General features: G+C 42.5%; 1 protein-coding gene across 1 annotated transcript in view; it reads left to right on the top strand.

The window, feature by feature from the left end:
- Window positions 1–26,447, top strand: part of LOC148133727 (sodium- and chloride-dependent neutral and basic amino acid transporter B(0+)-like) — a gene marked incomplete at its 3' end in the record, with an annotated part of 36,673 nt that extends 10,226 nt beyond the window's left edge. Inside the window, exons 3-4 of the mRNA XM_087985757.1 lie at window positions 3,095–3,226; window positions 26,280–26,447. Of these exons, the coding sequence (XP_087841883.1) occupies window positions 3,095–3,226; window positions 26,280–26,447 (300 nt within the window). The remainder of the gene's footprint in view (window positions 1–3,094; window positions 3,227–26,279) is intronic.
- Between the last annotated feature and the right edge of the window lie 901 nt (window positions 26,448–27,348).

The raw sequence follows: 27,348 nt of genomic DNA, 5'->3' as shown, positions 1-27,348 counted from the left end.
CCAACGTTAGCATGGGTAATGTAGTCCTGCGAGGAGTCAGTGTTAAGGTGCAGAGTCAGACTTAACTGTTGTTGAGGACTGAAAGGCGCAGGAAAATGGTGTTTTTGACGTTATGTACAGGAGGGAATAAGAATGAGGGGAACAGATAGTGGGAATGCCCAGAGGCGGAGGTTGCTAACCGTTGTGAAGTAGCGATTGTACACATTGCTCAGAGCAAAATCAACAAGATATAGGCTTGTGGGCAAATGGAAGAAAACTGGAGAGGGCAAACAGGGCAGCACTTATATAGTTCATGGTAGGGCCCTGCAGAGTGCTGCCGAGCAGAGACAGAGGGATGCAGGTTCACAGTTCCTTCAAAGTAGAGTCGCAGGTAGACAGGATTGTGAAAGAGGCGTTTGGTACACTTACCCTCATTGGCCAATACATTGAGTATAGGAGTTAGGATGTACTTTAATGGCTCTCCAAGACATTGGTCAAGCCATTTGGGTCATCTAGTTGTCATTTGGATAAACTCATCTGGACATTGGTGAGACCTCTTATGTAATACTGTACTGAATTCAATTCTGGTCCGCTTTCTATTGGAAAGATATTGTTAAACTTGAGAGGGTGCAGAAATGTTGTGGGGATTGGAGAGTTTGAGCTATTGGGAGAGACTGAATAGGCTGGATAAAGTTTAAAAATTGCACAACACCCAGGTTATAGTCCAACAGGTTTATTTGGAAGCACTAGCTTTCAAAGTGCTGCTTCTTCATCAGGATGGGTATATGAATAGGAAGGGTTTGGAGGGATATGGGCTGGGTGCTGTCAGGTGGAATTAGATTGGGTTGGGATATCTGGTCAGTATGGATGAGTTGGGCAGGAGGGTCTGTTTCTGTGCTGTACATCTCTATGACTATAACTCTGTGTGAAGCAGGACCATAAGACACAGAATTTATAGCAAAAGATTACAGTAATACAATGATACATTGCACAAACCTAGATTGTTATATCTTTCATCTTTTAGAATGGATTTGCTGTTTTTGGTTTTTTAATATGTAAATCCCAGAACTTTTAAGTCACATTTTCCAGATAACTTAAAGTTTTGTAACAAAAGTTGACATTTCAGCTCAGACAATGCCTTAAAGGTATGAGGTTAGAGTATGTATGTATCCCAGTCTTGAGTCGGACTGGTTCTATTTCCAAAGTGGAATTTTTAAAAAAAACATGGATTGACTGCCTGCATTGACAGCCAGAGGGTTGACACGATACCTCCATTACACGTGGGGACACCACCCACCATGAACGTGGCAGGTACTCATGAAACTCACCTTTTGTGATAAAATCTTAGGTTATCTGGAGAATGTGATTTAAAAGAAGTTCTGGGACTTACATATTAAAGAACTGAAAACAGCAAACCCAATCTAAAAGATGAAAGACTTAACGATCTAGGTTTGTTCAATAGATCATTGTAATCTTCTGCTTTAGATTGTGTCTCTTCTGGTCCTGCTTCACAACCACATGATGAAGCAGCAGCGCTTCGAAAGCTAATGCTTCCTAATAAACCTGTTAGACTATAACCTGGTGTTGTGTGACTTTTAACTTTGTCTGCCCCTGTCCAGCACTGGCTCCTCCAAACCATGAATAGGTTGGGGCATTTTTCCCTAGATTATTGGAGCAGAGGGGCATGGAAAGGGTGAATAGACAAGGTCATTTTCCAAAGATGGGCATGTTCAAAACCAGAGAGTATAGGTTTAAGGGGTGTGGGGAAAGATTTAACAGGGAATCAAAGGGCATTGTTTTCAAACGGAGGATGGTGCTTGTATAGAATGAGCTGCCAGAGGAAGTGGTGGAGACTGGTACAATTACAACATTTGAAAGGCAACCTTTATATCAGATACATGAAGAGGAAGGGTTTAGAGGGATTTGGGCCAAATTCTGGTTAATGGAGTAGATCAGATTGGGATGTCTGATCAGCACAGAAGAGTTGGACTGCAGTGTCTGTTTCTGTGCTGTATGACTCTGTGTTAACCACCGACCCATTGTATTGCCCCAGTCTGAAGGCAGACCCTCAAATAATGTAGGTGTTTGAAGACACTCTCTGCATGGCCATCTGTAGTTTCCTGCTGTGAGAGTCAGCAGTTTGCACCAGTCAAGCTTCAGTCACTAGTGCAGGAATGCAACATTAGGCTGAGTGGTAATATCTGAAAGGAAGGCAGTAAAGGCTTGTGCACGAGGGTGAAGAGTTCACTGGTGTAAAGCATGCTTGTGAAGATTTTTGGTTGGTGGGTTTTATTAATTGATTTTGGTCAGGAACTTCCTGGTAGGAGAGTTTGAAATGAATGTGATGCTGGTGAATGATTGGTGTGTGTTAGGGTGGGGAAGTCTGTGTTCATTGAGGGATGGCCTCATAATCTCACTGTACCCATGTAGATGGGGTCAATATCTCCTCGTCCCTATCTCCTCTTTCCAGTTTCTGTCCCTTCCTGTTTCCAAGACAGGAAACAGTGCACAGAGGTAATGTTGCGGCTCTCCAAACACCAGGACAAAATGGAGAATGTGCATCACCCCAAACTTGGACAATCTCTCTGACACTCTGGTAAAGACTGCCCTTTTTATGGTGTCACACTGTTTTGTTACATTCACGATTCTTCTCCCTGGTCCATAAGCATGACAGAAACAGCTCTCCTGAGGGAAATGGAATCAATGTAAGAAGTATCATTGGGCAGCACTGGTTGTACTTTCACTCCAAGCTCCAACCCTATAATGAGGCCCTTTCCAATCTCCTGGCCATTGGAATCATGCATTTTCCTTCTGACAGTCACATTAAGGCTGCCAAGTACAATTAACGAAGCTAAATAAAAGCAAAATACAGTGCATGCTGGGTGTGTGAAACAAGTGGAGAATGCTGGAGAAGTCAGCAGGTTTTAGAAGCAACACTGTTGTATAGGTTCCTGAATGTTGATTGTATTCAGATCCTGTGTACAATCTGCAGTCACACTCTTCTGTCAACAACATTTCATTCCTGTATTAATACGAAATGAACTATTAGTTGTGAAACCTGGTGACATTAACATTCAAGCAATCTATTTTACTTTCCCTTTTCTATATTTTGCAGGTGCTTTCCTTATTCCCTACATTCTGATGCTGGCAGTTGCTGGAATGCCAATGTTTTTCCTAGAAACTTCCTTTGGGCAGTTTGCCAGCCTCGGACCGGTTGCAGTATGGAAAGCCGTGCCCATGTTACAGGGTTAGTGTTCACTGAACAATCTTGATTTGGCAATAGTTTAAATGAGCAATTGTGTTTTATACCCATGAATATAGTCACTATATTTCCTTCACCAGATGTTGGTGTCAGGTCACCTTGCAGCGATGTTGTTCACAATTAAAACAGAGTGGAATATCCCCTTTCACTGTTTCAAATTCACTTTCTGAAACGGTGGTAGAGGCAGGAACTGCTACAACATTTAAAAACTATCTAGATGATCACTTGAAACACTGAAAGATATGCTGGGAAATGGGATTAGAGTAGATCAGTTCTTGATAACTGGTACAGATACAATAGGTTGAAGAGTATCTTTCTATGCTGTAGCACTGTATGTCTTTAATTGAGGTAGAGGGAGTGGAACTGCTGGAGAGATCAGTTTGTTGACTCCTGAATTTGACAGAACCTATTTGTAAACATGATATTGTAGGTGATTCTGCTGGGATCTGCAAGAACCTCTGAAACTTGAGTGAGTGAATTAGTGTAGACGTTTTCCAGTGTAATTATCTTAAGGAGATTTTAATGGAACAGAGGAACCTCCTTGTTATCCAAACTGGTGAAAGACCTTTGTTTGCTGCTCCATGTTCATAATGTAACCATGTTTGTGTACTATTTTCAAACAGAGAGCCTTGCAATGAGATTTAAGTACAACAAAAGTTTCCTGCAACAATCCTATGTCCCTTGATACATAGATATCTATCAGTTTCTGTCTTGGGCATGCTCAACTATTGCGTTTCCATTGTCATTTGGCGCAAAGATTTCTAAATAGTCACTGCCCCTATTTTCGATTGATAAAAATTCCAAGAAATCATAGTCCAAAATGACCTACTCTTTATTCTAATATAGGAAAACTTCCTCCTGCATTGACCATGTCAGTCCCTACAAGAATTTTGTATGATGGCATTAGATCACATCTCATGCTTCTAAACTCCATCTGCAAATTTCGAAGTATGATGTTTAACCCTGACTGAAGAAAAGTCATAATGAACTTAAAATGTTAACTCTGTTTCTTTCAGCAAGGATGCTGTCAGGTCTGCTGAGTTTCTAGAGTGTTCTGTCTGTTTGTTTCAGATTCCCAGCATCTGCAGTATTTTGTTTTTCTTCAAATCATTCCTATCGATTATGAATAGCTGCGGTCTAAACACTGACCCCTGTGGAACCACACTAGTTGAAACTTACCAAACTAAAATTGAATCAGTTGTTCTGATGCTCTTTTATGTTCATTAATCAATTCTCAATTGATGCTAATTTATTTTCCCCGGCCCTCAACTCCCATGTGCTGTAATTTTTTTCACTACCCTCCAATGTGGAACCTTTTTGAAAACATTCTGAAAATCTAAACCAACAACATCTATCGGTTCTTACTTAATATATTATTTAGGTCCTTAAACTCTCCCAGGTTTGTCAAAAATGATTTTCTTTTCCTAAATCCAGGTAGACTCATCCAAATCCAATCATTATTTTTGAAGTGGGCTGGAATTGTGTCTGCTTCTAATGGATTCACATTTGCTTTTGGTATTCTTTTCCTTTTTACACATATATGAGCTTTTACATTTCTCACTCATTTAGTGTCATAGTCTATTTTCTCAATGTCTTGCTTGGTCCTTATTTGTTAAAATGCTCTGAATCCTTAATTTACTTTCTTTTTGAAATTTAATAGGTATCTTCCTTAGATCCAATATGATCTTAGATTTGTTTTGTTACCCCTGGTTGGAACACTTTCCTTGGGGTGCTTCTGTGCTTTAAAAGAAGGTATTTTTATTGCTAATTACAGAGAGTGAAGTTAGCTAGTACGCCTCCGCCCTCATCCAGAAGCAAAATTAGCAGTGAGCTTAGAGCCAAAGTGAGCCTGAAAGTGCTATAGGGGTGGGCAAATATGAAACACAGTGAAGAACATCCCACCCAGTGGTGAGACCAGACAATCTGATTGTTATAAGAATGGAATCACACTCCTACCTGCACCAACTGTTTGATGGTGTGCACAGTGTAATATTATTGTCACCTGAATCTTTAACAAGTCATTTGACTATTAATTACTTGCTTATGGTGAGAGAGCTACTGACTTTAGCACCCACCAATGCTTCATGCTTTGGGAATGAGCTCAGGAGTGTACAGGAATGTTGCGGATTAGCCTACAATTGTTTATAATATTTATCCCCACCAAAACCATATGCTGCAGTGACCTGTGGTATCCCATCATCTTTATTTGTCTTTCGATGTTAACCATTGCTTCTCTACTGTCATACTTTTCATTTTGGGTCGTAATCCATCATAGCCAATTTTTCTCTTCACAGTTTCATAAGCCCCTTTGTTTATATTTAATATCATTATTTCTGATTGAACAACATCGCTTTCAAACTCAACGTAAGCTGCTACCATATACTCTGTTATAAATAAACCGGTTTATTGCACTTAAAAGAAACAGTAACTGTAGTCAGTTATACAAGAACTAATTTAAATAGTCTTATTACAAGTGTAAAACAAAAAGTCAACCTTTTTATAAATCATAATTAAACTCAGCATTCCAGATCTGTATTGAATTCAACTTTTGCCATCTGTTATGACAGGAATCTTCGGGGGGGTTTAAACTAATTTGGCAGGGGGATGGGATCCGGACTTGTAGTCCAGCAAGTAAGCTAGCTGTGTGTCAGGATGCCCAAGACTGTAGGGAGGCTGTGGAGAAGGTAGCACTGACAGGGACTACTTGCGGACACAGAGATGGGCTCAAGTGCGTATACTTCAACGCAAGGAGTATCAGAAATAAGGTGGGTGAACTTAAGGCATGGATCGGTACCTGGGACTACGATGTTGTGGCCATCACGGAAACGTGGATAGATGAGGGACAGGAATGGCTGTTGGAGGTTCCTGGTTACAGGTGTTTCAGTAAGATTAGGGAGGGTGGGAAAAAAGGAGGGGGGGTGGCATTGCTAATTAGAAATGGTATAACGGCTGCAGAAAGGAAGTTTGAGGGGGATCTGCCTCTGGAGGTAGTATGGGCTGAAGTCAGAAATAGGAAAGGTGCAGTCACCTTGTTGGGTGTTTACTATAGGCCCCCCAATAGCAGCAGAAATGTGGAGAAACAGATTGGGAAACAGATTTTGGAAAGGTGCAGAAGCCACAGGGTCGTAGTCATGGGCGACTTCAACTTCCCAAATATTGATTGGAAGCTCTTTAGATCAAGTCGATTGGATGGGGCGGTGTTTGTGCAGTGTGTCCAGGAAGCTTTTCTAACGCAGTATGTAGATTGTCCAACCAGAGGGGAGGCTATATTGGATTTGGTACTCGGTAATGAACCGGGACAAGTGGTGGGCTTGTTAGTGGGTGAACATTTTGGTGATGGTGACCACAATTCTGTGACTTTCACCTTGGTTATGGAGAGAGATAGATGCGCACAACAAGGTAGATTTTATAATTGGGGGAAGGGAAATTACGATGCTGTAAGGCAGGATTTGAGGAGCATACGTTGGGAGCATAGGCTGTCAGGGAAGGATGTGGTGGAAATGTGGAACTTTTTCAAAGAGCAGATACGACGTGTCCATGATATGTATGTACCTATCAGGCAGGAAAGAAATGGTCGTGTGAGGGAGCCTTGGTTGACGAGAGAGGTTGAATGTCTGGTAAAGAGGAAGAAGGAGGCTTACATAAGGTTGAGGAAACAGGATTCAGACAGAGCAGTGGAGGGATACAGGATAGCCAGAAGGGACCTGAAGAAAGGGATTAGGAGAGCTAAGAGAGGGCATGAAAAATCGTTGGCGGATAGGATCAAGGATAACCCCAAGGCATTTTATGCGTATGTGAGAAACCTGAGAATGACGAGAACGAGGGTAGGTCCGATCAAGGACAGTAGTGGGAGACTGTGTATTGAGTCGGAAGAGATAGGAGAGGTCTTGAACAAGTACTTCTCTTCAGTATTTACGAACGAGAGGGACCGTATTGTAGAAGAGGAGAGTGTGAAATGGACTGGTAAGCTAGAAGAGATACCTGTTAGGAAGGAAGATGTGTTGGACATTTTGAACAACTTGAGGATAGACAAGTCCCCCGGGCCTGACGGGATATATCCTAGGATTATGTGGGAAGCAAGAGAGGAAATTGCAGTACCGTTGGCAATGATCTTCTCGTCTTCACTGGCAACGGGGGTGGTACCAGGGGACTGGAGAGTAGCGAATGTTGTGCCCCTGTTCAAAAAAGGGAATAGGGATAACCCCGGGAATTACAGGCCTGTTAGTCTTACTTCTGTGGTAGGCAAAGTAATGGAAAGGGTACTGAGGGATAGGATTTATGAGTATCTGGAAAGACACTGCTTGATTAGGGACAGCCAGCACGGATTTGTGAAGGGTAGGTCTTGCCTTACAAGTCTTATTGAATTCTTCGAGGAGGTGACCAAGCATGTGGATGAGGGTAGAGCAGTGGATGTAGTGTACATGGATTTTAGTAAGGCATTTGATAAGGTTCCCCATGGTAGGCTTATGCGGAAAGTCAGGAGGCATGGGATAGAGGGAAATTTGGCCAATTGGATAGAAAACTGGCTAACCGGTCGAAGGCAGAGAGTGGTGGTAGATGGTAAATATTCAGCCTGGAGCCCAGTTACAAATGGAGTTCCGCAGGGATCAGTTCTGGGTCCTCTGCTGTTTGTAATTTTTATTAATGACTTAGATGAGGGAGTCGAAGGGTGGGTCAGTAAATTTGCAGATGATACGAAGATAGGTGGAGTTGTGGACAGTGAGGAGGGCTTATGTCAGCTGCAGAGGGACTTAGATATGATGCAGAGCTGGGCTGAGGAGTGGCAGATGGAGTTCAACCCTGCCAAGTGTGAGGTTGTCCATTTTGGAAGAACAAATAAGAATGCGGAATACAGGGTTAATGGTAGGGTTCTTAGTAAGGTGGAGGAGCAGAGGGATCTTGGGGTCTATGTACATAGATCTTTGAAGGTTGCAACTCAGGTGGATAGAGTTTGTAAGAAGGCCTATGGAGTATTATCGTTCATGAGCAGAGGGATTGAATTCAAGAGTCGTGAAGTGATGTTGCAGCTGTACAGGACTTTGGTTAGGCCACAGTTGGAGTACTGTGTGCAGTTCTGGTCGCCTCACTTTAGGAAAGATGTGGAAGCTTTGGAGAGGGTGCAGAGAAGATTTACCAGGATGTTGCCTGGAATGGAGAGGAAGTCGTACGAGGATAGGTTGAGAGTTCTCGGCCTTTTCTCGTTGGAACGGCGAAGGATGAGGGGTGACTTGATAGAGGTTTATAAGATGATCAGAGGAATAGATAGAGTAGACAGTCAGAAACTTTTTCCCCAGGTACAACAGAGTGTTACAAGGGGACATAAATTTAAGGTGAAGGGTGGAAGGTATAGGGGAGATGTCAGGGGTGGGTTCTTTACCCAGAGAGTGGTGGGGGCATGGAATGCGCTGCCCGTGGGAGTGGTAGAGTCGGAATCATTGGCGACCTTTAAGCGGCATTTGGATAGGTACATGGATGGGTACTTAATCTAGGTTAGAAGTTCGGCACAACATCGTGGGCCGAAGGGCCTGTTCTGTGCTGTATTGTTCTATGTTCTATGAATCGAACTCTGGTTCCTAGAACATTATCTTGGTCTCTGGATTAACAGTTCAGCAATAATATCACCTGGCCATTGCCTCCCCCTATAAATTATCTGTAAGGTGCTTAGAAATGTCTTAAGTTTACGCAAAAGACTATATAAATGGATACCTTTCTTAACTTTATTCATAGTGAAAGGTAATGTCCTTAGTGTTCTAGCCTTGCTGTTAAGATATGCTGTTTCATTGAGTAGATGATTCTTTGTTGTTTTCATAGGATTCAGAACAGCCCCTCTGCCCTTGGTATGACATTAGGACAGGCCAGTACAATCTCAGACTATTGGCTTTATTTTTAAATTATTTCTCAGATCAACATCCATTTCAGTCTCTTCATGTTGGTCCCCACCCCCTTCTAAAATACGTAACTGATGACAGCATATCTGGAACACTGAAAATCTCAGCCAATATTGTTCAGGATTTTGTTGCAAATGCAATGAAAATGTGACATTTGAAGTTGAATGGACTCAAGAATTTTATATTTCAATAATTAGAAACATATCTATCCAAATTAAGGTGATTGGAATTAAAGTACAGCTTATACTCATCCATCAGATAATTCGAGAATTATGGACACACAAACTGAAGTAGATAAGATTGACTTGTCCACCAACTAAATCTATGTGAAGGAATATTGTACCCTTATTCAGGAAGGGCTGCAAAGAAAAGCCTGGAACTATAGACCAGTAAGCCTAACATGTGTGGTGGGTAAGTTGCTTGAGAAGATTCTGAGACATAAGATGTACATGCATTTGGAAAGACAGGGTTTATTTAGGAGTAGTCAGCATGGCTTTGTGAGTGGGAGATCATGCCTTGCAAATTTGTTAGCGTTCGTCGATGAAGTGACCAGGAAAGGTTGACGAGGGCAGGGCGATAGATGTAGTCAATATGGATTTCAGTAAGGCACTTGATAAGATTCCACATGGTAGGCTTCTCTGGAAGGTTAGATCACATGTAATCCAGTGGGAGCTGGTAAACTGGATACACATTTGGCTTGATGGTAGGAAGCAGAGGGTAATAATGGAAGGATGCTTGTCGGTTTGGATGCCTGTGATTAGTGGAGTGCTTCAGAGGTTGGTGCTAGGCCCATTACTGTTTGTTATCTATATCAGTGATTTGGATGAGAATGTACAAAGCATGATTAGTAACTTTGCTGATGACACTAAAATAGGTGGTAGCATGGACAGTGAGGAAGGTTATCATAAATTGCAGCAGGACCTTGATCAGCTGGGGAAGTGGGCCGAGCAATGGCAAGTGGAGCTTAGTATCGATAAGTGTGAGGTCTTGCATTTTGGAAAGTCAAATCAAGGTAGGAGTTTCGTGGTGAATGCTAAGTCCGTAAGGAGTGTAGTGGAACAGAGGAATCTTGGAGTTCAGGGGTTCACAGTTCTCTGAAGGTGGAGTCACAGGTAGACAGGGCAGTGAAGAAGGCTTTTGGCACACTGGCCTTCATCAGTCAGGTACTGAGTATAGAAATTGGGAAGTTGTGTTGTAGATATGCAGGGCATTGGTGAGGCAGTGCTTGGAGTATTGTGTTCAGTTTTGGTCACCGTGTTATTGGAAAGATGTTATTAAACTGAAAAGAGTGCAGTAGACATTTACAAGGATGTTGCTTGGATTCAATGGTCTGAGTTATAGGGAGAGCTTGGACAAGCTAGGACTTTTATCTTTAGAGTGTAGGAGACTGAGGGAGGACCTTATCGAGGTGTATCAGATTATGAGAGGCATAGATAGGATGAATGCACTCAGTCTTTTCCTGTGGGTTGGGGAATTGAGGACCAGAGAGCATGAGTTTAAGGTTAGAGGGTAAAGAATAAAAGAGAACGTGAGGGGCAACTGTTTTATATGGAGGGTGGTATGCATATGGAATGAGCTGCCAATGGAAGTGGGTATATTAACAACATTTAAAAGACATTTGAACAAATACATGGATAGGAATGGATTAGAAGGATAAGGGCCAAGTGCAGGGAAATGGGATCAGCATAAATGGATACTTGTGATTTTTGAGAAGATTTGTTGTTCAGGTTGTAAGTTTGCTCGCTGAGCTGGTAGATTTGTTCTCAGACGTTCCATCACCATGCTGGGTAACATCATCAGTGAATCTCCGTTGAAGTGCTGGTGTTCTGTCCCGCAGACATGGGACTGCTGGGTAAGTGAGGCCTTTCAATACCCTTTAATCTCTGTACCAAACTAGTCGAATCGGAACCGGGGAACTGTTTATGACTCCTCTGAGAAAAACTAAGGGCACAGAAAGAAAAGAAACAGCTTTTAGATAAAAAGGACCAGCTCTGTGACACCTCCCCCCATTTTAAAAAAAAACATCAATATCAAAAGATGGCTTCATGTTTTTTTTTTATATAGATATTTTTATTAGAAATTTAACATTTTTACAAGTTTACAAAAATAAACAAAACTCTCAGATATAAACATTGATATACAATTAGCTCAAATATACAATAGCCAAAATTTGACAACAAAAAAAAACAAAAAAAAAACAAAACAAAACAAAACAACAACAAAAAAAACCCAAAAAAAAACAAACAGACAAAACTCAACTATCTACTAATCTAACCTACAACTAACCAGGGTGTATATTTAAGTCTCTTACATGCTCGGGATGTGTTAACATCAGATATGATAAAACCCGTATTCGTGCGGGATTCCTCCCCCGAGGGGCCGCGGACCAGCCAGGTTCGTAGTCTCAATTAAATAAAAGCCCTTGTTAGGATAGCCGAAATATCTGTATTTATGTAATTCAAAAAGGGCTGCCATATTTTATAAAATAATTCGGTCTTTCGGTGCACCATATTTGTAAGGAAGTCAAGGGGAATACATTCCATAATTAGTCTGTGCCAATTTGAAAGTCCAGGGGGGCCCTCCGCCACCCAGTTCATCAAAATATTTTTCCTTGCACAGAAAGAAAGAATAGAAAATAGTCTCTTCCCGTACGTGTCCAGGGAGGGAAAGTTCGAAAAGCCCAAGAGGAGAGATACGGGGTCCACTTTTATTTCCGTTCCTAAAATTTCTGTCAGGGTACTTGCTACTTTAGTCCAATATCCACGGATCTTATGACAGGTCCATAAGCAATGTACAAGAGTGCCCACCTCTATTTTGCATTTAGGACACATTGGAGATGCTCCTGCCTTAAATTTTGCCAATCGAACCGGTGCTATATGGGCCCTATGAAGTATCTTCAGCTGGATAGCCTGGGTTCTGTTACAAATAGTAATTCTTCTAGCATTTTCCCAGATATCATTCCACGTTTCTGTGGAGATTTCTAGTCCCAGATCCTGATCCCATGTTTTAAGCAGATTATCCATATCTCCCGATACTTCATCATGTAGCAAATGATAAATATTACTGACGGAAGATACCCCCACTGGTCGTAGGACACTACATTCTCTATCGGATTTATAAAGACTATCTAATAACGTAGTCTTCTTCTGTATAAAATCTCGAATTTGGAAGTATCGAAAGAGGTCTCCATTGGGTAATCCGAATTTCTGACGCAGCTGTCCGAAAGACATCAGGACCCCATCTTTAAATAAATCCCCAAGACATGAGATACCCCTGGCTCTCCAGAGTTTAAAAGTGGCATCTGTTAACCCCGGTTGGAATCCCCATGCTCCCACTATCGGTGCATAGGGGGATGTTTTATGTGAATTACCCTCATTTTGCCGCATTATATTCCAAGCCTTGATTGTATTCAGTATTATAGGGTTTTTACAGTGATCTGTAATGATTTTCCTCTTGTCTGAGAATAAAAGGTTAATAAGTGGGTATTTTACTTGAGAAGCCTCGATGTCCAACCAGATTGATTGTGGATCAGACAAGACCCAATCAGCTATATAACTTAATAGGGAACTTAATTGATATTTCCTAAAATCTGGGAAGTCCAATCCACCCCTTGCCTGTGGAAGCTGTAGCTTCTTCAGCTTAATGAGGGGTCGCCTATGGTTCCAGATAAAGGAACTCAGCCAGCCGTATAATTTACATAAAGCTGTCCTCGGCAGCATTACCGGAAGCATTCTCATAGGATATAGGAGACGGGGCAGGATATTCATTTTGATTAATGCTATTCTACCCAGCCAGGAAATTGGCAGGTCTCCCCATCGCTGGAGGTCCTGCCTTATCCTTTCCAATAAATACACAAAATTAGCCTTATACAACTGACCAAATACTGGAGTAATAAAAATGCCTAAATATAAGAAACCCTCCAGGGACCAGCGAAAGGGAAAAAGGGAACCGTCCGCTAAGCGGGGTATCACAGCAAGGCCACCCATTGGCATAGCTTCCGATTTTGAAAAATTAATTTTATAGCCTGAGAATGCACTAAATGTATTAATAACTTGGATTAAGCGAGGTATGGACATCAAAGGGTTACTGAGGAATAGAAGAACATCATCTGCATAAAGGGTAATTTTATGTTTACCTGTACCAATCCTTGGGGCCACTATGTTAGGATCAGCTCGTATAGCTTCTGCTAGTGGTTCAATTATTAGCGTGAATAACAATGGCGAGAGGGGACATCCCTGACGGCAGCCCCTACCCACACTGAAGCTATCCGAGCCTAATCCATTGGTAACCACAACTGCTTTGGGATCACTATACAATGTTGAGATCCATTTGGTAAACACCTGTCCAACACCAAACCTCTCCAATGTGTAAAACAAATATGACCATTCGACCCTATCAAATGCCTTTTCCGCGTCTAATGAAACCACTACTCCTGGTATCTTTCCCTGATGACAAGCTTGAATCATATTCAGAGCCCTTCTAACATTATTGGATGATCTACGGCCCTTAATAAACCCCGTCTGATCCTCCTTTATAATATGTGGCAGTATCCTTTCTAATCTCAGTGCTAACGTTTTAGAGAGGATTTTAAAATCTACATTTAGCAAGGATATTGGTCTGTATGATGTACAATCTTCTGGGTCCTTTCCTTTTTTGAGGATAAGAGAGATATTTGCCTCTTTCAGCGAAGGCGGGAGACAGCCCTGACTATATGCATAGTTATACATGTCCATAAGTGGACCAACCAGTATTTCTGTAAATTCTTTATAGAATTCAGCTTGAAAGCCATCTGGGCCCGGCGTCTTACCATTTTGAAGGTGCCTAATTGCATCAACTATTTCTTGGGGTGTAAGAGGAGCATTTAGGACCGATACTTGTTCCGGAGTTAGGTCTGGAAAAGTCAAATTTTTTAAAAATGACTGCATCCTCTTCGCCCTATCTTCACAATCCTGTGATTTATATAACTCAGAATAGAATTTTCTAAAGGTCGCATTAATCTTTTTATGATCATGAGTCAAAATACCCGTACTTTCCTTAATAGACATAATCGTCTGAGGGGCCTTTTTTTTCTTTGCAAGAAATGCTAAGTATCTACCCGGTTTGTCGCCATATTCATATAATCTTTGCTTTGCAAATAATATTTCCCTCTTAGCCGTTTGAGTAAGTGTAGTATTTAGAGCTGTCCTAAGAGCTGTAATCCTTTGCAATTTAATAATAGAGGGTCTATCAGTGTATGCTGTTTCAGCCGCTTTTAAGCGGGCTTCAAGCAAACGCTGTTGTTCTCCTTTTAATTTCTTCTGGGTCGCTGAGTAGGAGATGATCAAGCCTCGCGTGTAAGCTTTGATGGTCTCCCACATCATTGACGGGTTGCTAGCTGTACCTGAATTAATTTCTAAAAAAGTTTTAAATTCTTGAGAGAAGTACTTTACAAATTTACTATCTTTCATTAAGAAGGGGTCCATACGCCAATGCCGAGGGGATGTCCCACTGTTCCTCGCCTTAGTTTCCATATATACAGCAGCGTGGTCAGAAATTGCTATATTACCTATTTTACAGGATGATATGGAATTTAAAAAAATTGAGGGGGCAAAAAACATATCAATTCTGGTATGACATTTATGTGGATTAGAGTAGAAAGAAAAATCTCTACCCTGTGGATGAAGACATCTCCATACATCTACTAATCCTAATTCTTTGTTCAGATCCATCAATTGTCTAGATCTGGGAGATACTCCTGCAGTACTCTTGGGAATCCTGTCTATTTCCGGATCCATAATACAATTAAAGTCTCCCCCTATAATTATATGACGGGCATCAAAAGCCATCAATTTTGAGAAGGCTTCTGTTATAAATTTAAAGGGGTGTGCCGGGGGGCAGTACAAATTTAAAATCCCATATTCCTCTCCATTTATGAGAGCTTTAATCAAGATATATCGTCCAGATTCGTCTTTTATCTGCTTTAGGATTTTGAAAGGGAAATTCTTCCGAACAAGAATAACAACTCCCCTGCTTTTTGAGCTAAAAGAAGAAAAAAAGGCCTGATCAAATCCGCCCTGTCGTAATTTCAAGTGTTCTTTATCTGACAGATGCGTCTCCTGTAGGAGAGCTATATCAACTCTTTCCTTCTTAAGATTTGATAATATTTTCTTCCTTTTAAGTGGCGAATTACTCCCTTTGACATTCCAGGTGCACCACTTAACCGATTGATCAACCATAATCCTCTGGGCCAATCCGAGACCCCTCGGGAGGGGGAACCCTATCCAGAACATCCCGAGCATGGAACATGTAAAATTTACAAAAATAAACCCTCTTTAATACACCCACAACAATACAGTAAAAAACTATTTCTAAATAAAAAAAATATAAAACGTATCTAAGTGGAGACTTTCCCCCTTGTTCCCAGGGGGCATCACTTCCTCTCCAAAAATCCCTCATATCCTCTCCCAACCAATGCCCCACCCTTGACCCAGGCACTCCTCAATAAAGTGAGGAAAATTCAAATATAATACAAAGCTAGAGTTAACAGTGAGCACCCCACCCCCACCCCTACCAACACCTGGGTATATTTGGTAATGTTAATACCATATATAAACATATAACTATAAAATTACCAGTTCAACAAATAATAATTAAATATGATAATACAAAATAACGAAGGGAAAAACAACCCCGCTCCTAAAGACAGAGGTAAAATCGAATAAGGTAACCACCTCCCCCCACCAACATTAACCAAATCCCCCAACTTATATATACATATATATACATACACATACATATATATATATATATATATATATATACATACATACATACATACACACACATATACATACACCCCTCATATATACATAAAATAATAACAGAAAACAACTCCAAAGGGGGGGGGGGAGAAAATCAAATCCCTCTCCCCACCCCCCATAATAATATTAAGCAATAAGGTAAGAAAAAAAAAGGGAGGGGATATAAACCAAAACGGGGGGGGAAGGCAGACCAACATCCATTATGTCCTACAGTTTATCTAAGAGAGTCCAAGAATTCCTTAGCCTTTTCTGGTGATCCAAAGTTATATACAGAACCTTCATGGTTAAAGCGTAACATCGCTGGGTAGCGTAAGGAGTACTGTACATTTAAGTCCCTTAAACGCTTCTTCGCCTCGTCGAATGCTTTCCTCTTTCGAACCAGAGCCGGGGAAAAGTCCTGAAATAGCATGATCTTGGATCCTTTGTAGATCATAGCTTGGGGGTCTTTTCCGAGATTTCTAGAGGCTTCTAGGAGTATCTGCCTCTCCCTGTAGCTCTGCAGCCGGAACAGGACCGGGCGCGGGCGCTGGTTCGAGCCGGGCCCGCGTATTGCTACCCGGTAGGCCCATTCCACCCTTACCTGGCCTGATCCAGCTTGCAGATTTAAAAGTTGTGGCAGCCACTGCTCCAGGAATGCTGTAAGCTGGCCTTCCTCTTCCTGCTCGGGAAGGCGCAGCAAATGAATATTTTTTCGACCACCTCGATTATCGAGGTCGTCAATATGATTTTCCAAGGTCCGGACTCGCTGCTCGAGAGTCCGGACCTGATCCACGGCCGATTGAGCAGTTGTCTCCGAGGTCGCGGCCTTTAGTTCCGCCCCTCCGACTCGGCGTTGAATTTCTTCAATTTCACGGTCGTGCTTCTTCAGCGCGGCCGACAACGACTCCCAACGGTTCCTGGATTCGACGATAAAGGCATCGATCTTCGAGTCAAGCTTGGAAAGCATTTCTGCAAGACTTGCTACTGTAGGTAAGTCCCCCGGGGCGGCTGTGGACGCCTCTGCTGCAGCTGGAGAGTGTGGGGGAGGGGTTCCTGCTTGCTGAGAGCTGCGGGCTCCCTTCCCTTTAGTCATTTTAACTTAGGATAAAGTTGCTTAAATGTAGCTTAAATGTAATATTAAACCACTAATTCAGTTACTCAACTATTATAAATGAATTATAAATGATTTGGTGAGCTTGGTAGGGGGTAGGTGACCCACTGTGCCCAAGTCTTGGGAGGAGCACTATAGACTCAGTCTTACTGGGTCGCCGCCATCTTGGATCCCCCCCGGCTTCATGTTTAAAACTCTTCAAAAACAAACTGGTTATTCGTCTAAAACACACATATACACTGTACTAACTATAAACATGCAGACCCACATGCAAAATAAGGCCGTGGCACACCCGCCACCAAACACCTCCCATATCTCAATCGAGCCTCGGTAACGCATTGGCAATCACATTTTTGCGACCTGGCATTTTTGTTTTTAAATGTTTCCACAAATGTCAATGGGTTATGATCAGTGTGTATGATTGTCTCAAATGCATTGCTGGTAATATAAACACTGAAATGTTGTAATGCCAATACAAAGTCTCTTTCTCCACTGTTGAATATTTCTGTTGATGAACGTTCAATTCCCTGGAAAAGATGGGTCTTTCGGTTCCCTCATCATCCTTCTGCAGGAACACCGCACCGCAGCGGCACCCACATCACTGGCATTGATAGCCACCTTGAAAGGCTTCATGTAATCCGGTGTGGCTAATACTGTGACAATGGTTAACACGGCTTTTAGGCTGTCAAATGCCTTTTGACAGTCCACTGTCCACTGAAACTTCTTGCCCTGTTTAACAGTTTGGTGAGTGGAACAACCACACTGTTAAAGTTTGGAACAAACGTTAGGTAAAATTCACTCAATCCCAGGAACTGTAGTACGCTCTTTTCGTCATTCCCCAATGACTTTTGTTTTTGCATCCCATGGGGTCATTTATCCATGTCCAATAACACGGCCCAGGAAGGTGACTTGGGCTTTGGCAAACTCACTTTTAGCTAGGATTACCACCAAGTCTGCCTTCCGAAGTCGATCGAACAATTCCGATAAACACAGTATATGTCCCTTCCATGAGTGAGTAAAAATCATCAGGTCATCAATGTACACCACACAGTTGGATAATCTGGCAATGATCTTCTTCGTCAGTCTCTGAGATGTGGCTGGAGCGTTTTTCATACGAATGGCCTGACTTTGAACTGATATAGTCCATTTGGCATTACGAAAGCCGAAATTGCCTTTGCTCTCTCTGACAGAGGTACTTTCCGGTAGCCTCTGAGTAAGTCCAACTTAGAACTGTAAGTTGATTGTTCCATTTATTTGACAGTCCTCCAACCGTGTAATTGGATATGCATCAGTCTTTGTAACAACATTGACTTTGCGATAGTCCACACATAACCGTTGGGTACCATCTGGCTTTGACACCATGACTTTGGGTGAGCTCCAGTCACTGTAACTCACTTCGATTGTGCCACCTTGGAGCATGCACTCTATCTCCTTCTGAAACTGTGCCAACTTTAGCGGGTTATGCCTATAAGGATGTGGCTTAATCGGAACAGTGTCTCCTATCTCTAGATCATGCACAATTAGGTTAGTGCTTCCCTGTTTATTTCTCCATATCTCCCCACGTGATAGTAATAACTCTTTCAGGTCGTTTCAAATTTCTTGTGGAAGGTAACTCAATAATTTATCCCAATTTTTGACAACTTCCTCATTGTCCAATTTGATTTGAGGAATGTCCAATTCAAAATCCACTAAACTTGTTTTTCCCTTCTGTGCTGTAATCATGAACACCTTCTCCTCTTGCATTCTTTCCTGATCAAAATACCTTTGGAAAATATTCACATGACACACTCTGTGCGAGATTACTTCCTGTCTGGAGTCCATATCAAGTAGTTCACCTCACTCAATTTCCTCTCGATTTGATAAAGTCATAGAGATGTACAGCATGGAAACAGACCCTTCGGTAGGGGACCTGTGCAATCAATCAAGACTCTTGTGAAAGGTTCCTCAAATGCTAGAATAGGTATTAAAGGTGCAGGTTTTATTACTGCCTGTAGTTTTCCGATTAGCAGACATGTATGACACATTTGGCAAAATTTAACTGCATCATTGTGTAGTCCAAGTCAGTAAAAATGTCTTTGTATTTTAGCCAGTGTTTTCCTCACCTCTAAAAGACCTCCATTTGGTAGCTCATGCGCCACTTGCAGCACCTCCTTTCTATACTCTTCTGGCAAAACAATTTGTAGAGTCATAGAGATGTACAGCATGGAAACAAACCCTTCAGTCCAACTCGTCCATGCCAACCAGATATCCCAATCTAGTCCTACCTGCCAGCACCTGGCCCATACCCCTCCAAACCCTTCCTATTCACATACCCATCCAGATGTCTTTTAAATATCGCAACTGTACTAGCTTCCACCACTACTTCTGGCAGCTCATTCCATGCACGTACCACCCTCTGCGTGAAAAGGTTGCCTCTTCGGTCTCTTTTATATCTTTCCCTTCTCAACCTATGCCTGAAACTCTGTCCATTCCTCATCTGCTTGAATATGTGATGGTCTCCGTTTCCTCATTAAGACATCATTTGTTAAGTAATAACTCACAGGGATGCATTTGCACTCTCTGAATGCCTTTTTCTTATCTGATCAAAAGAAGTCTTGGATAAAGCTAACTCAGCTTCCTTATCTCTGCATTTTGATCTGTCCTGCTTCAACTTGTGCCTCTGTGATCCTATGATCACACAGTCTGGGAAAATTCCTGGATAATTATTCTTCTTTTCTTCAGTTGCCTGTGTCCCCACTGACTTTTCAACAAGAGTAAGCAGCATGCCTACCGGTGAATCAACTATATCATTTGCAAGGACAAATTGTATTCCTGGAGTTGTAAGTTTGTCCAGTACTCTTACCACAAATTCTCCTGTCTTCTCTGGACTCTCTTGCCTCACTTTACATGACTGAGCACTTTTTGTCTCACCATGAATTCCTGTTACCAGTACTTTTTCTGGCAATAGTCCCTCAGGAGTACACACCCCCTCATCCTTCAGCATTACAGACCGAGAGGATCCTGTGTCCCTTAATATTGTCCCCTCTTTACCTGCTACTCCTGGCCTATGTGAATAAACGTAACCCTTGCATGTGTATTTTTTAAGCAGATCTGGCACTTCCTCCTTAAATCAACCTCTGATCATCTTTGAGGCAGTTGTCTAACTTCCCTTGTGATTTTTGTTAATAGTCCAAAAAATCCTCCCAGACTTGTCTGGTTTTCCTACCTCTGGCTTTCTGCTAGCCCACCAACACTGATTTTACATGGCCCACTTTATGACAATGAAAGCACCTGAGCTTTTTAACTCCTTTGTCTCCCTCAAGGGTTTCTTTTTTACCCTGTGGTAAGTTGTCTTTATGATCTTCACTGAGATTTACCTTGCCCCTTCTACATGAGGATATCTCTCTGCCCCAGTTTCTATTCCTCATGGACTGAACTTGATCCTGGAAGCCAAACCAAGTTTTATGGACCAGCTCATAATCATCAGCCCCTTCAGCTGCCAACCTTGCCATTTTAACTGTCTGCTCTTCCACATGAGTTTGCACTACTTCCTGGCAAAGGTTACCTTCAGCCTTTGTTTCCAGCCTTTTAAGCTGATTTTGCTTTTAATTGTCAGTTTTAGAAGTTCTCTTTCTTTTTCTTTGTCTTCTGCTGCTCTCTCCATTCCCCCTCTTTTGCTGCCCGTTCGTTTTCCCTCTCTTCTGCTGCTCTCTTTTTCCCTCTCTTCTGCTTTTATTCATAACTCAAACCGTTTCATTTCTGCTGCCCTTTCCTTTTCTCTCACCTCCAACTTGAGCTGCTTCATTTGCAATTGAATTCTTGCCATCTCTATAGATTCTGATGGTTTCTCTAGCAAGTTTTACTTTTGTCGGCGGTAGTTGGAGTGGGAGGTATGACAGTGAGGACCAGAGGCCTGACTGGAAGGTAAATTTTAAAAGATATAAAGGTTTGCCTTGTGTATAGACAGAGCAGACATGGGACTGCTGGGTAAGTGAGGCTTTATATTCAGGTAAAGCAGTGTTGCTTTACCTGAAACACTACTCTATAGTGTCTCTCACGTGTTGTCCTCCTCTAACCAAAACAAAATTCTTTGCACCCAGTGGTAGGTGACTGAATTCTTGTTCTTTTAGTTTTTCAGTAGTCTTGTCGGGAATTTAGAATAGTAGGAATAGAGGTTAGGGTTGTTTAATGTTCCTCCTGCAGAATGTGGGAGGTAAGGGTCACCAGTAGTGTCCCTGCTGACTGCATCTGTGGGAGGTGCACCCAACTCCAGCTCCTTGAAAACCGCTTTAGGGAACTGGAGCTGGCGCTGGATGAACTTCAGATCATTCAAGGGGTGGGGTGTGTGTGTGTGTTATTGAGAGGAGTTACAGAGACGTAGTTGCACCTCAGGTAAAAGAAGGTAGATGGGTTACCATCGGGGGTTGGAAAGGGAAATGGCAGGCAGTGCAGGGATCTCCTATGGCCATTCCTCTTAACAACAAATGTACAGTTTAGATACTGTTTGCGGGATCGACTTACCAGGGGTAAGCAATGGGGCACAGGTCTCTGGCACAGAATCTGTCCCTGTTGCGCAGAAGGGAAGTAGGAAGGGGAGCAGAGCATTAGTCATTAGGGATTCCATGGTTCGGGGGACAGATGGGAGGTTTTGTGGGAATGAGAGAGACTCATTCTTTGGTGTATTGCCTCCCAGGTGCCAGGATTCGTGATGTCTCTGATCGTCTTTTTGGGATCCTTGCAGGGGAGGGGGTACAGCCCCATGCCGTGGTCCACTTAGGCACCAATGACATAGGTAGGAAGAGAGATGGGCATTTAAAGCAGAAATTCAGGGAGCTAGGGTGGAAGCTTAGAGCTAGAATAAACAGAGTTGTTATCTCTGGTTTGTTCCCCATGCCACGTGTTAGCAAAGCAAGGAGTAGGGAGAGAGAGAGGAGTTGTACACGCGGCTACAGGGATGGTGCAGAATGGAGGGCTTGGGTTTCCTGGATAATTGGGGCACTTTCTGGGGTAGGTGGGACATCTACAAATAGGATGGTTTTCACCTGAACCAGAGGGGTACCAGTATCCTGGGGGGGGGGGGGTGGGGTTGGAATTTGCTAATACTGTTCAGGATGGTTTAAACTAATTTAGCAGGGGGATGGGAACCAAAGTTGTAGTTCGAGTATACGGAGGATGAGAGTAGTGATGTCAGAACTAAGATTTGAAGGTCGCAGGAAGGCCCCAGCAGGCAAGAAGTTGGTTTGAAATGTCTCTACTTCAACAGCAGAAACATCCAGAATAAGGTAGGTGAACTTGCAGCATGGATTGGTACATGGGATTTTGATGTTGTGGTCATTTCAGAGACATGGGTAGTTTCAGTAAGAACAGAGAAAATGACAAAAGAAGGGGTGGTGTGGCACTGTTAGTCAAGGACAATATTACGGTTGCAGAAAGGACATTTGAGCACCACTTTACTGAGGTAGTATGGGCTGAGATTAGAAACAGGAAAGGAGAGGTCAACCTGTTGGGAGTTTTCTATAGGCCACCAAATAGTTCAGAGATGTAGAGGATAGCATAGCAAAGATGATCCTCAATAGGAGCGAGAGTGACAGGGTAGTTATTATGGGGGTCTTTAGCTTTCCAAATATTGACTGGGACATGCTATAGTTCAAGTACTTTAGATGGGTCAGTTTTTGTCCAATGTGTGCAGGAGGGTTTCCTAACACACTATGTAGACAGGTGAACAAGGGATGAGGCCACATTAGATTTGGTACTGGGTTATGAACCCAGCCAGGCATTCGATTTTGGAGGCAGGTGAGCACTTTGGTGAAAGTGACCACAATTCGGTTATGTTTACTTTAGTGATGGAAATAGGTATATACACAGGGCAAGAGTTATAGCTGGGGGGAAAGCAATTATGATGTAATTGGTCAAGATTCAGGATGCATAGGATGGGGAAGGAAACTGCAAGGGACGGGCACAATTGAAATGTGCAGCTTATTCAAAGACCAGCTACTGCAGGTCCTTCATAAGTATGTACTGGTCAAGCAGGGAGGAAGTTGTCACGTGTGAGCCATGGTTTACTCAGGAAGTTGAATCTCTTTGTCAAGGGGAAGAAGAAGCTTATATTAGGATGTGGTGTGATGGCTCAGTTAGGGTGCTTGAGAGTTACAAGTTAGCCAGGAAAGACCTAAAGAGAGAGAGCTAAGAGGAGCCAGGAGAACCCGAAGGCTTTCTATAGCTATATCAGGAATGAATAAAATGACAAGAGTAAGATTAGGGCCAATCAAGCATAGTAGTGGGAAGTTGTGCATTGGTCAGCAGAGATAGGGAAGTGCTAAATGAATATTTTTTGTCAGTATTGACATTAGAAAAAGACAATGTTGAGGAGAATCCTGAGTACTAGACTAGACTGGATTGAGGGCATAAGGAGGAGGAGTTAGCTGTTTTTACACTTTTCAGAATTGCTAAGTCCCCTGGGCTGGATGGGATTTATCCTAGGATTCTCTGGAAAGCCAGGGAGACGATTGTCGAGCCTTTGGCTTTATCTTTATGTCGTCATTGTCTACAGGAATAGCGCCAGAAGACTGGAGGATCGCAAATGTTGTTCCCTTGTTCAAGAAGGGAAGTAGAGACAACCCTGGTAATTGTAGACCTGTGGGTAAACTGTTGGAAAGGGTTATAGGAGATATTATTTATAATCTAAAGATGAATAGAGATTAGGGATAGTCAACAAGATTTTGTGAAGGATGGGTCGTATCTCTCAAACATTATTCAGTTCTTTGAGAAGATGACCGAACAGGGGGGTGAGGGTAAAGTGGTTGATGTGGTGAGTACGGATTTCAGTAAGGCATTTGATAAGGTAGGCTTGGAGAAAATATGGAGGCATGGGAATGAGGGTGATTTAGTGATTTAGATCAGAAATTGGCTTGCTAAAAGAAGACAGAGGGTGATGCTTCATGGGAAATATTAATCCTGGAGTTCAGTTACTAGTGGGGTACTGCAAGGATCTGTTTTGGGTCCACTGTTGTTTTTCATTTATATAAATGACCTGGATGAGGGCACAGAAGGATGGGTTAGTAAATTTGTGGATGACACTAAGATTGGTAGAGTTGTGGATCTTGACAAAGGTTGTTGTAGATTACAGAGAGACATAGATAAGCTGCAGAGCTGGGCTGAGAGGTGGAAAATTGAGTTTAATGCAGATAAGTGTGAGGTGATTCACTTTGGAAGGAGTAACAGGAATGCAGAATACTGGATGGTAAGGGTAAGATTTTTGGTAGTGTCGATGAACAACCAGACCTCGGCCTCTCAATACCTCGATTCTTGAAAGTTGCCGCCCAGGCCCAGGTTGATAAGGTTGTTAAGAAGGCACATGGTGTGTTGGCTTTTATTGGTAGAGGGATTGATTTTCGGAACCACGAGGTCGTGCTGCAGCTGTACAAAACTCTGGTGCAGCCCCATTTGGAATATTGCGTACAGTTCTGGTCACTGCATTATAGGAAGGATGTGGAAGCTTTGGAAAGGGTTCAGAGGAGATTTACTAGAACGTTGCCTAGTATGGTGAGAAGTTCTTACAAGGAAAGGCTGGGGGATTTGATGCTGTTTTCGTTAGAGAGAAGAATATTGAGAGGTGACTTAATTGAGACATATAAAATCGTCAGAGGGTTCAATAGGGTGGATAGTGAGAGCCTTTTTCCTCAGATGGTAATGGCTAGCACGAGTGGACATAGCTTTAAATTAAGAGGTGATCGATATAGGACAGATGTCAGAAGTAGTTTCTTTACTCAGAGTAGTAGGGGTGTGGAACGCATTGCCTGTAACAGTTGTAGACTCACCAGCATTGAGGACATTTAAATGGTCATTGGATAGGCATATGAACAAGACTAGAATAGTGTAGGTTAGATGGGCTTCAGATGTCGGTGCAACATTAAGGGCCAAAGGGTCTGGCCTGCACTGTAATGTTCTATGTTCTATTAATTTTAAATGCTGACCTACTGCTGTAATTATCTCTCCTTTCCTCACAGAAGCAGGCAGGTCCATTCCCAGCTGGTCTGCTAATTCCTGCAGCTTGGTCTTATTCACCTTTTGCAAAACTTCCAAAGTTACCGCATCCACCTCCAGAAAACTTGTGGCAACTGAAAGAGCCATTACTATCCCAAACTTTGTCTCCCCAACCAAAACAACCCCCAAGCTAAAGACACTAACACCTTTCACTTGCTATTAAACATCCCAATCTGTTATGAACTCGGCCAGACCACTCAAAACATTCTTAAACAGGCAGCCCAGACCATAACTTTGCAATTTGTTTCGGTAAGTGTACAGTGAAAATTACCCGGAGTAAGTTAGCTCGGTTGACTACCAGGTTTTAAAACAGATGAAAATTTATTCACATAATTACACAATGAAACACAAAGAACAGAATAAAGAGCCTTGACAAAACTCAGTCTATCCAAACTAGACTTAATTATGTTATTCTGAATATAGACAACAGTCCCAGCAAGCAAACCCCCTTAAACAACAGTGAAAATGGAACAAATGCTCACAGGTTGAAGTTAGAAGGGCAGAGAGAGAGAGAGCCTGTTTCCATGCAGCTGAAATCCTAACTAGTTCTGGACTGAACCGCTCAGCTAGAGAGCATCCAAGGAGCAGGAGAATTGACATTCCTGAAGAAGGGCTTATGCCCAAAACGTCGATTTTCCTGCTCCTTGGATGCTGCCTGACCTGCTGCGCTTTTCCAGCAACACATTTTTCAGTTCTGATCTCCAGCATCTGCAGTCCTCACTTTCTCCCCACTCAGCTAGAGAGCTGACCACTCCCCCTTTCGTGATACAGGTCACTTCTAAACCATGACCACTTTGGCCTGAATTCTTAATTGTTTACATATAAACAAAAAAGGCCTCTCAATACCCTTTAATCTCTGTACCAAACTAGTCTAATCGGAACTGGGAGCTGTTTACAACCCTTCTGAGTAAAAAACCAAGCACACAGTGTCCTTGAGAAAAGGAACAGCTTTTAGAAAAATGGGGCCAGTACTTTGACAGATACTTGTGATAGTTGATAATGTCTTTTAGTGGCTACTTGGTACTCGTGTATCCTGGTGGCTAGTTTCCTGCCCATCTATCCAATGTAATGTTTGTTGCAGTCCTTGCAGGGTATTTTGTAGATGGACATTTTGATCGGTATGGAGCAATTTGGGCCAAAGGGCCTGTCTCCGTTCTGTAGGCCTCTATGGCTCAATCACTCTAATTTATTTCAAAGCAGTTTCAAATCTAATCTCATGCTTCTTGTTCAATTTTAAGGTGTGGGCATAAATGCTGTTATATTTGCAGTATTTGGCATCATTTCATATACCTGCATCCTCGCCTACAGTCTGTACTACCTGTTTGCGTCCTTCCAATCACCCCTACCATGGGCAGATTGCTTCAGTTGGTGGGGAGTAGATGAAACATGCAGCAGGACTCCCAAAGGTACGGTGCTCAATTCTGTTGGGACTGATTACTCATTCTGTCAATCTGAATGAGTGAGAGAAATGGACAATCATTTGTGACCATACAGTAGAACATCTTGCATAGATGTCAGTAGCAAGAATGTTATTGAGTCACTGGACTTCCAAGGATAATCAATGATACCTTTTTGTGACTATAGTGTAAGCTTTAATGAAAACCGTAATTTCTGTTGCAGGGAATTTAGTACACTTTGGGCTATAATTGTAAATTGTCTGAATTCTGACCTGAATTTCAACTTTTTCATGTTCTTAATGTTTTTAATGTTCTGACTGTCGTCTTCAGACAGGGAATTACACTGTACAATCTGTCTGTGCCCAGTTGAGGTGGGATGCAAGCTTCTTGCTGCCTGCTCATCAACATGGTTGCCAGGATCACATTGCTTTATGACACAGGAACAGACCATGTGGCAATTGAAATTCTGTAATTCAACAGGGGGGAGTGAGGGCTGCAGCAGAGATGTGTAAGTGTTGGGTGGTCTGGTATTTGTTCCCCTCATACAAAGATGACATTTTTTGCTCTTGAATACAAAGCACTCTGTTGGCCTGCTCCTTCTGACGGACACTGCTCTGTAATGGCACTGGACAGCTATGATGGTCATGGGCAACACACAATTGGCTGGCTATGCCTATTGGAGTCAAAATCTATGGTGTCGGGAAAGCACAGCAGGTCAGGCAGCATCCAAGGGGCAGGAGAGCCAATGTTTCGGGCAGAAGCCCTTCATTTGGAATGGGGTTTATGTCTGAAACATCGACTCTTGGACTCCTTGGAGGCTGTCTGACCTGCTGTGTTTTTCCAGTACCACATGTTTTGACTCTGACTCTCCACCATCTGCAGTCCGCACTTTCTTCAATGCCCTGTTGGT

This window comes from Chiloscyllium plagiosum, unplaced genomic scaffold (genome assembly GCF_037043375.1).
Source record: "Chiloscyllium plagiosum isolate Xiang-an unplaced genomic scaffold, Cpla_swu_hap1 HiC_scaffold_221, whole genome shotgun sequence".
NCBI lineage: Eukaryota > Metazoa > Chordata > Chondrichthyes > Orectolobiformes > Hemiscylliidae > Chiloscyllium > Chiloscyllium plagiosum.
Note: the sequence above shows the minus strand (reverse complement) of the source record. Positions and strands in the feature narration are given on the sequence as shown.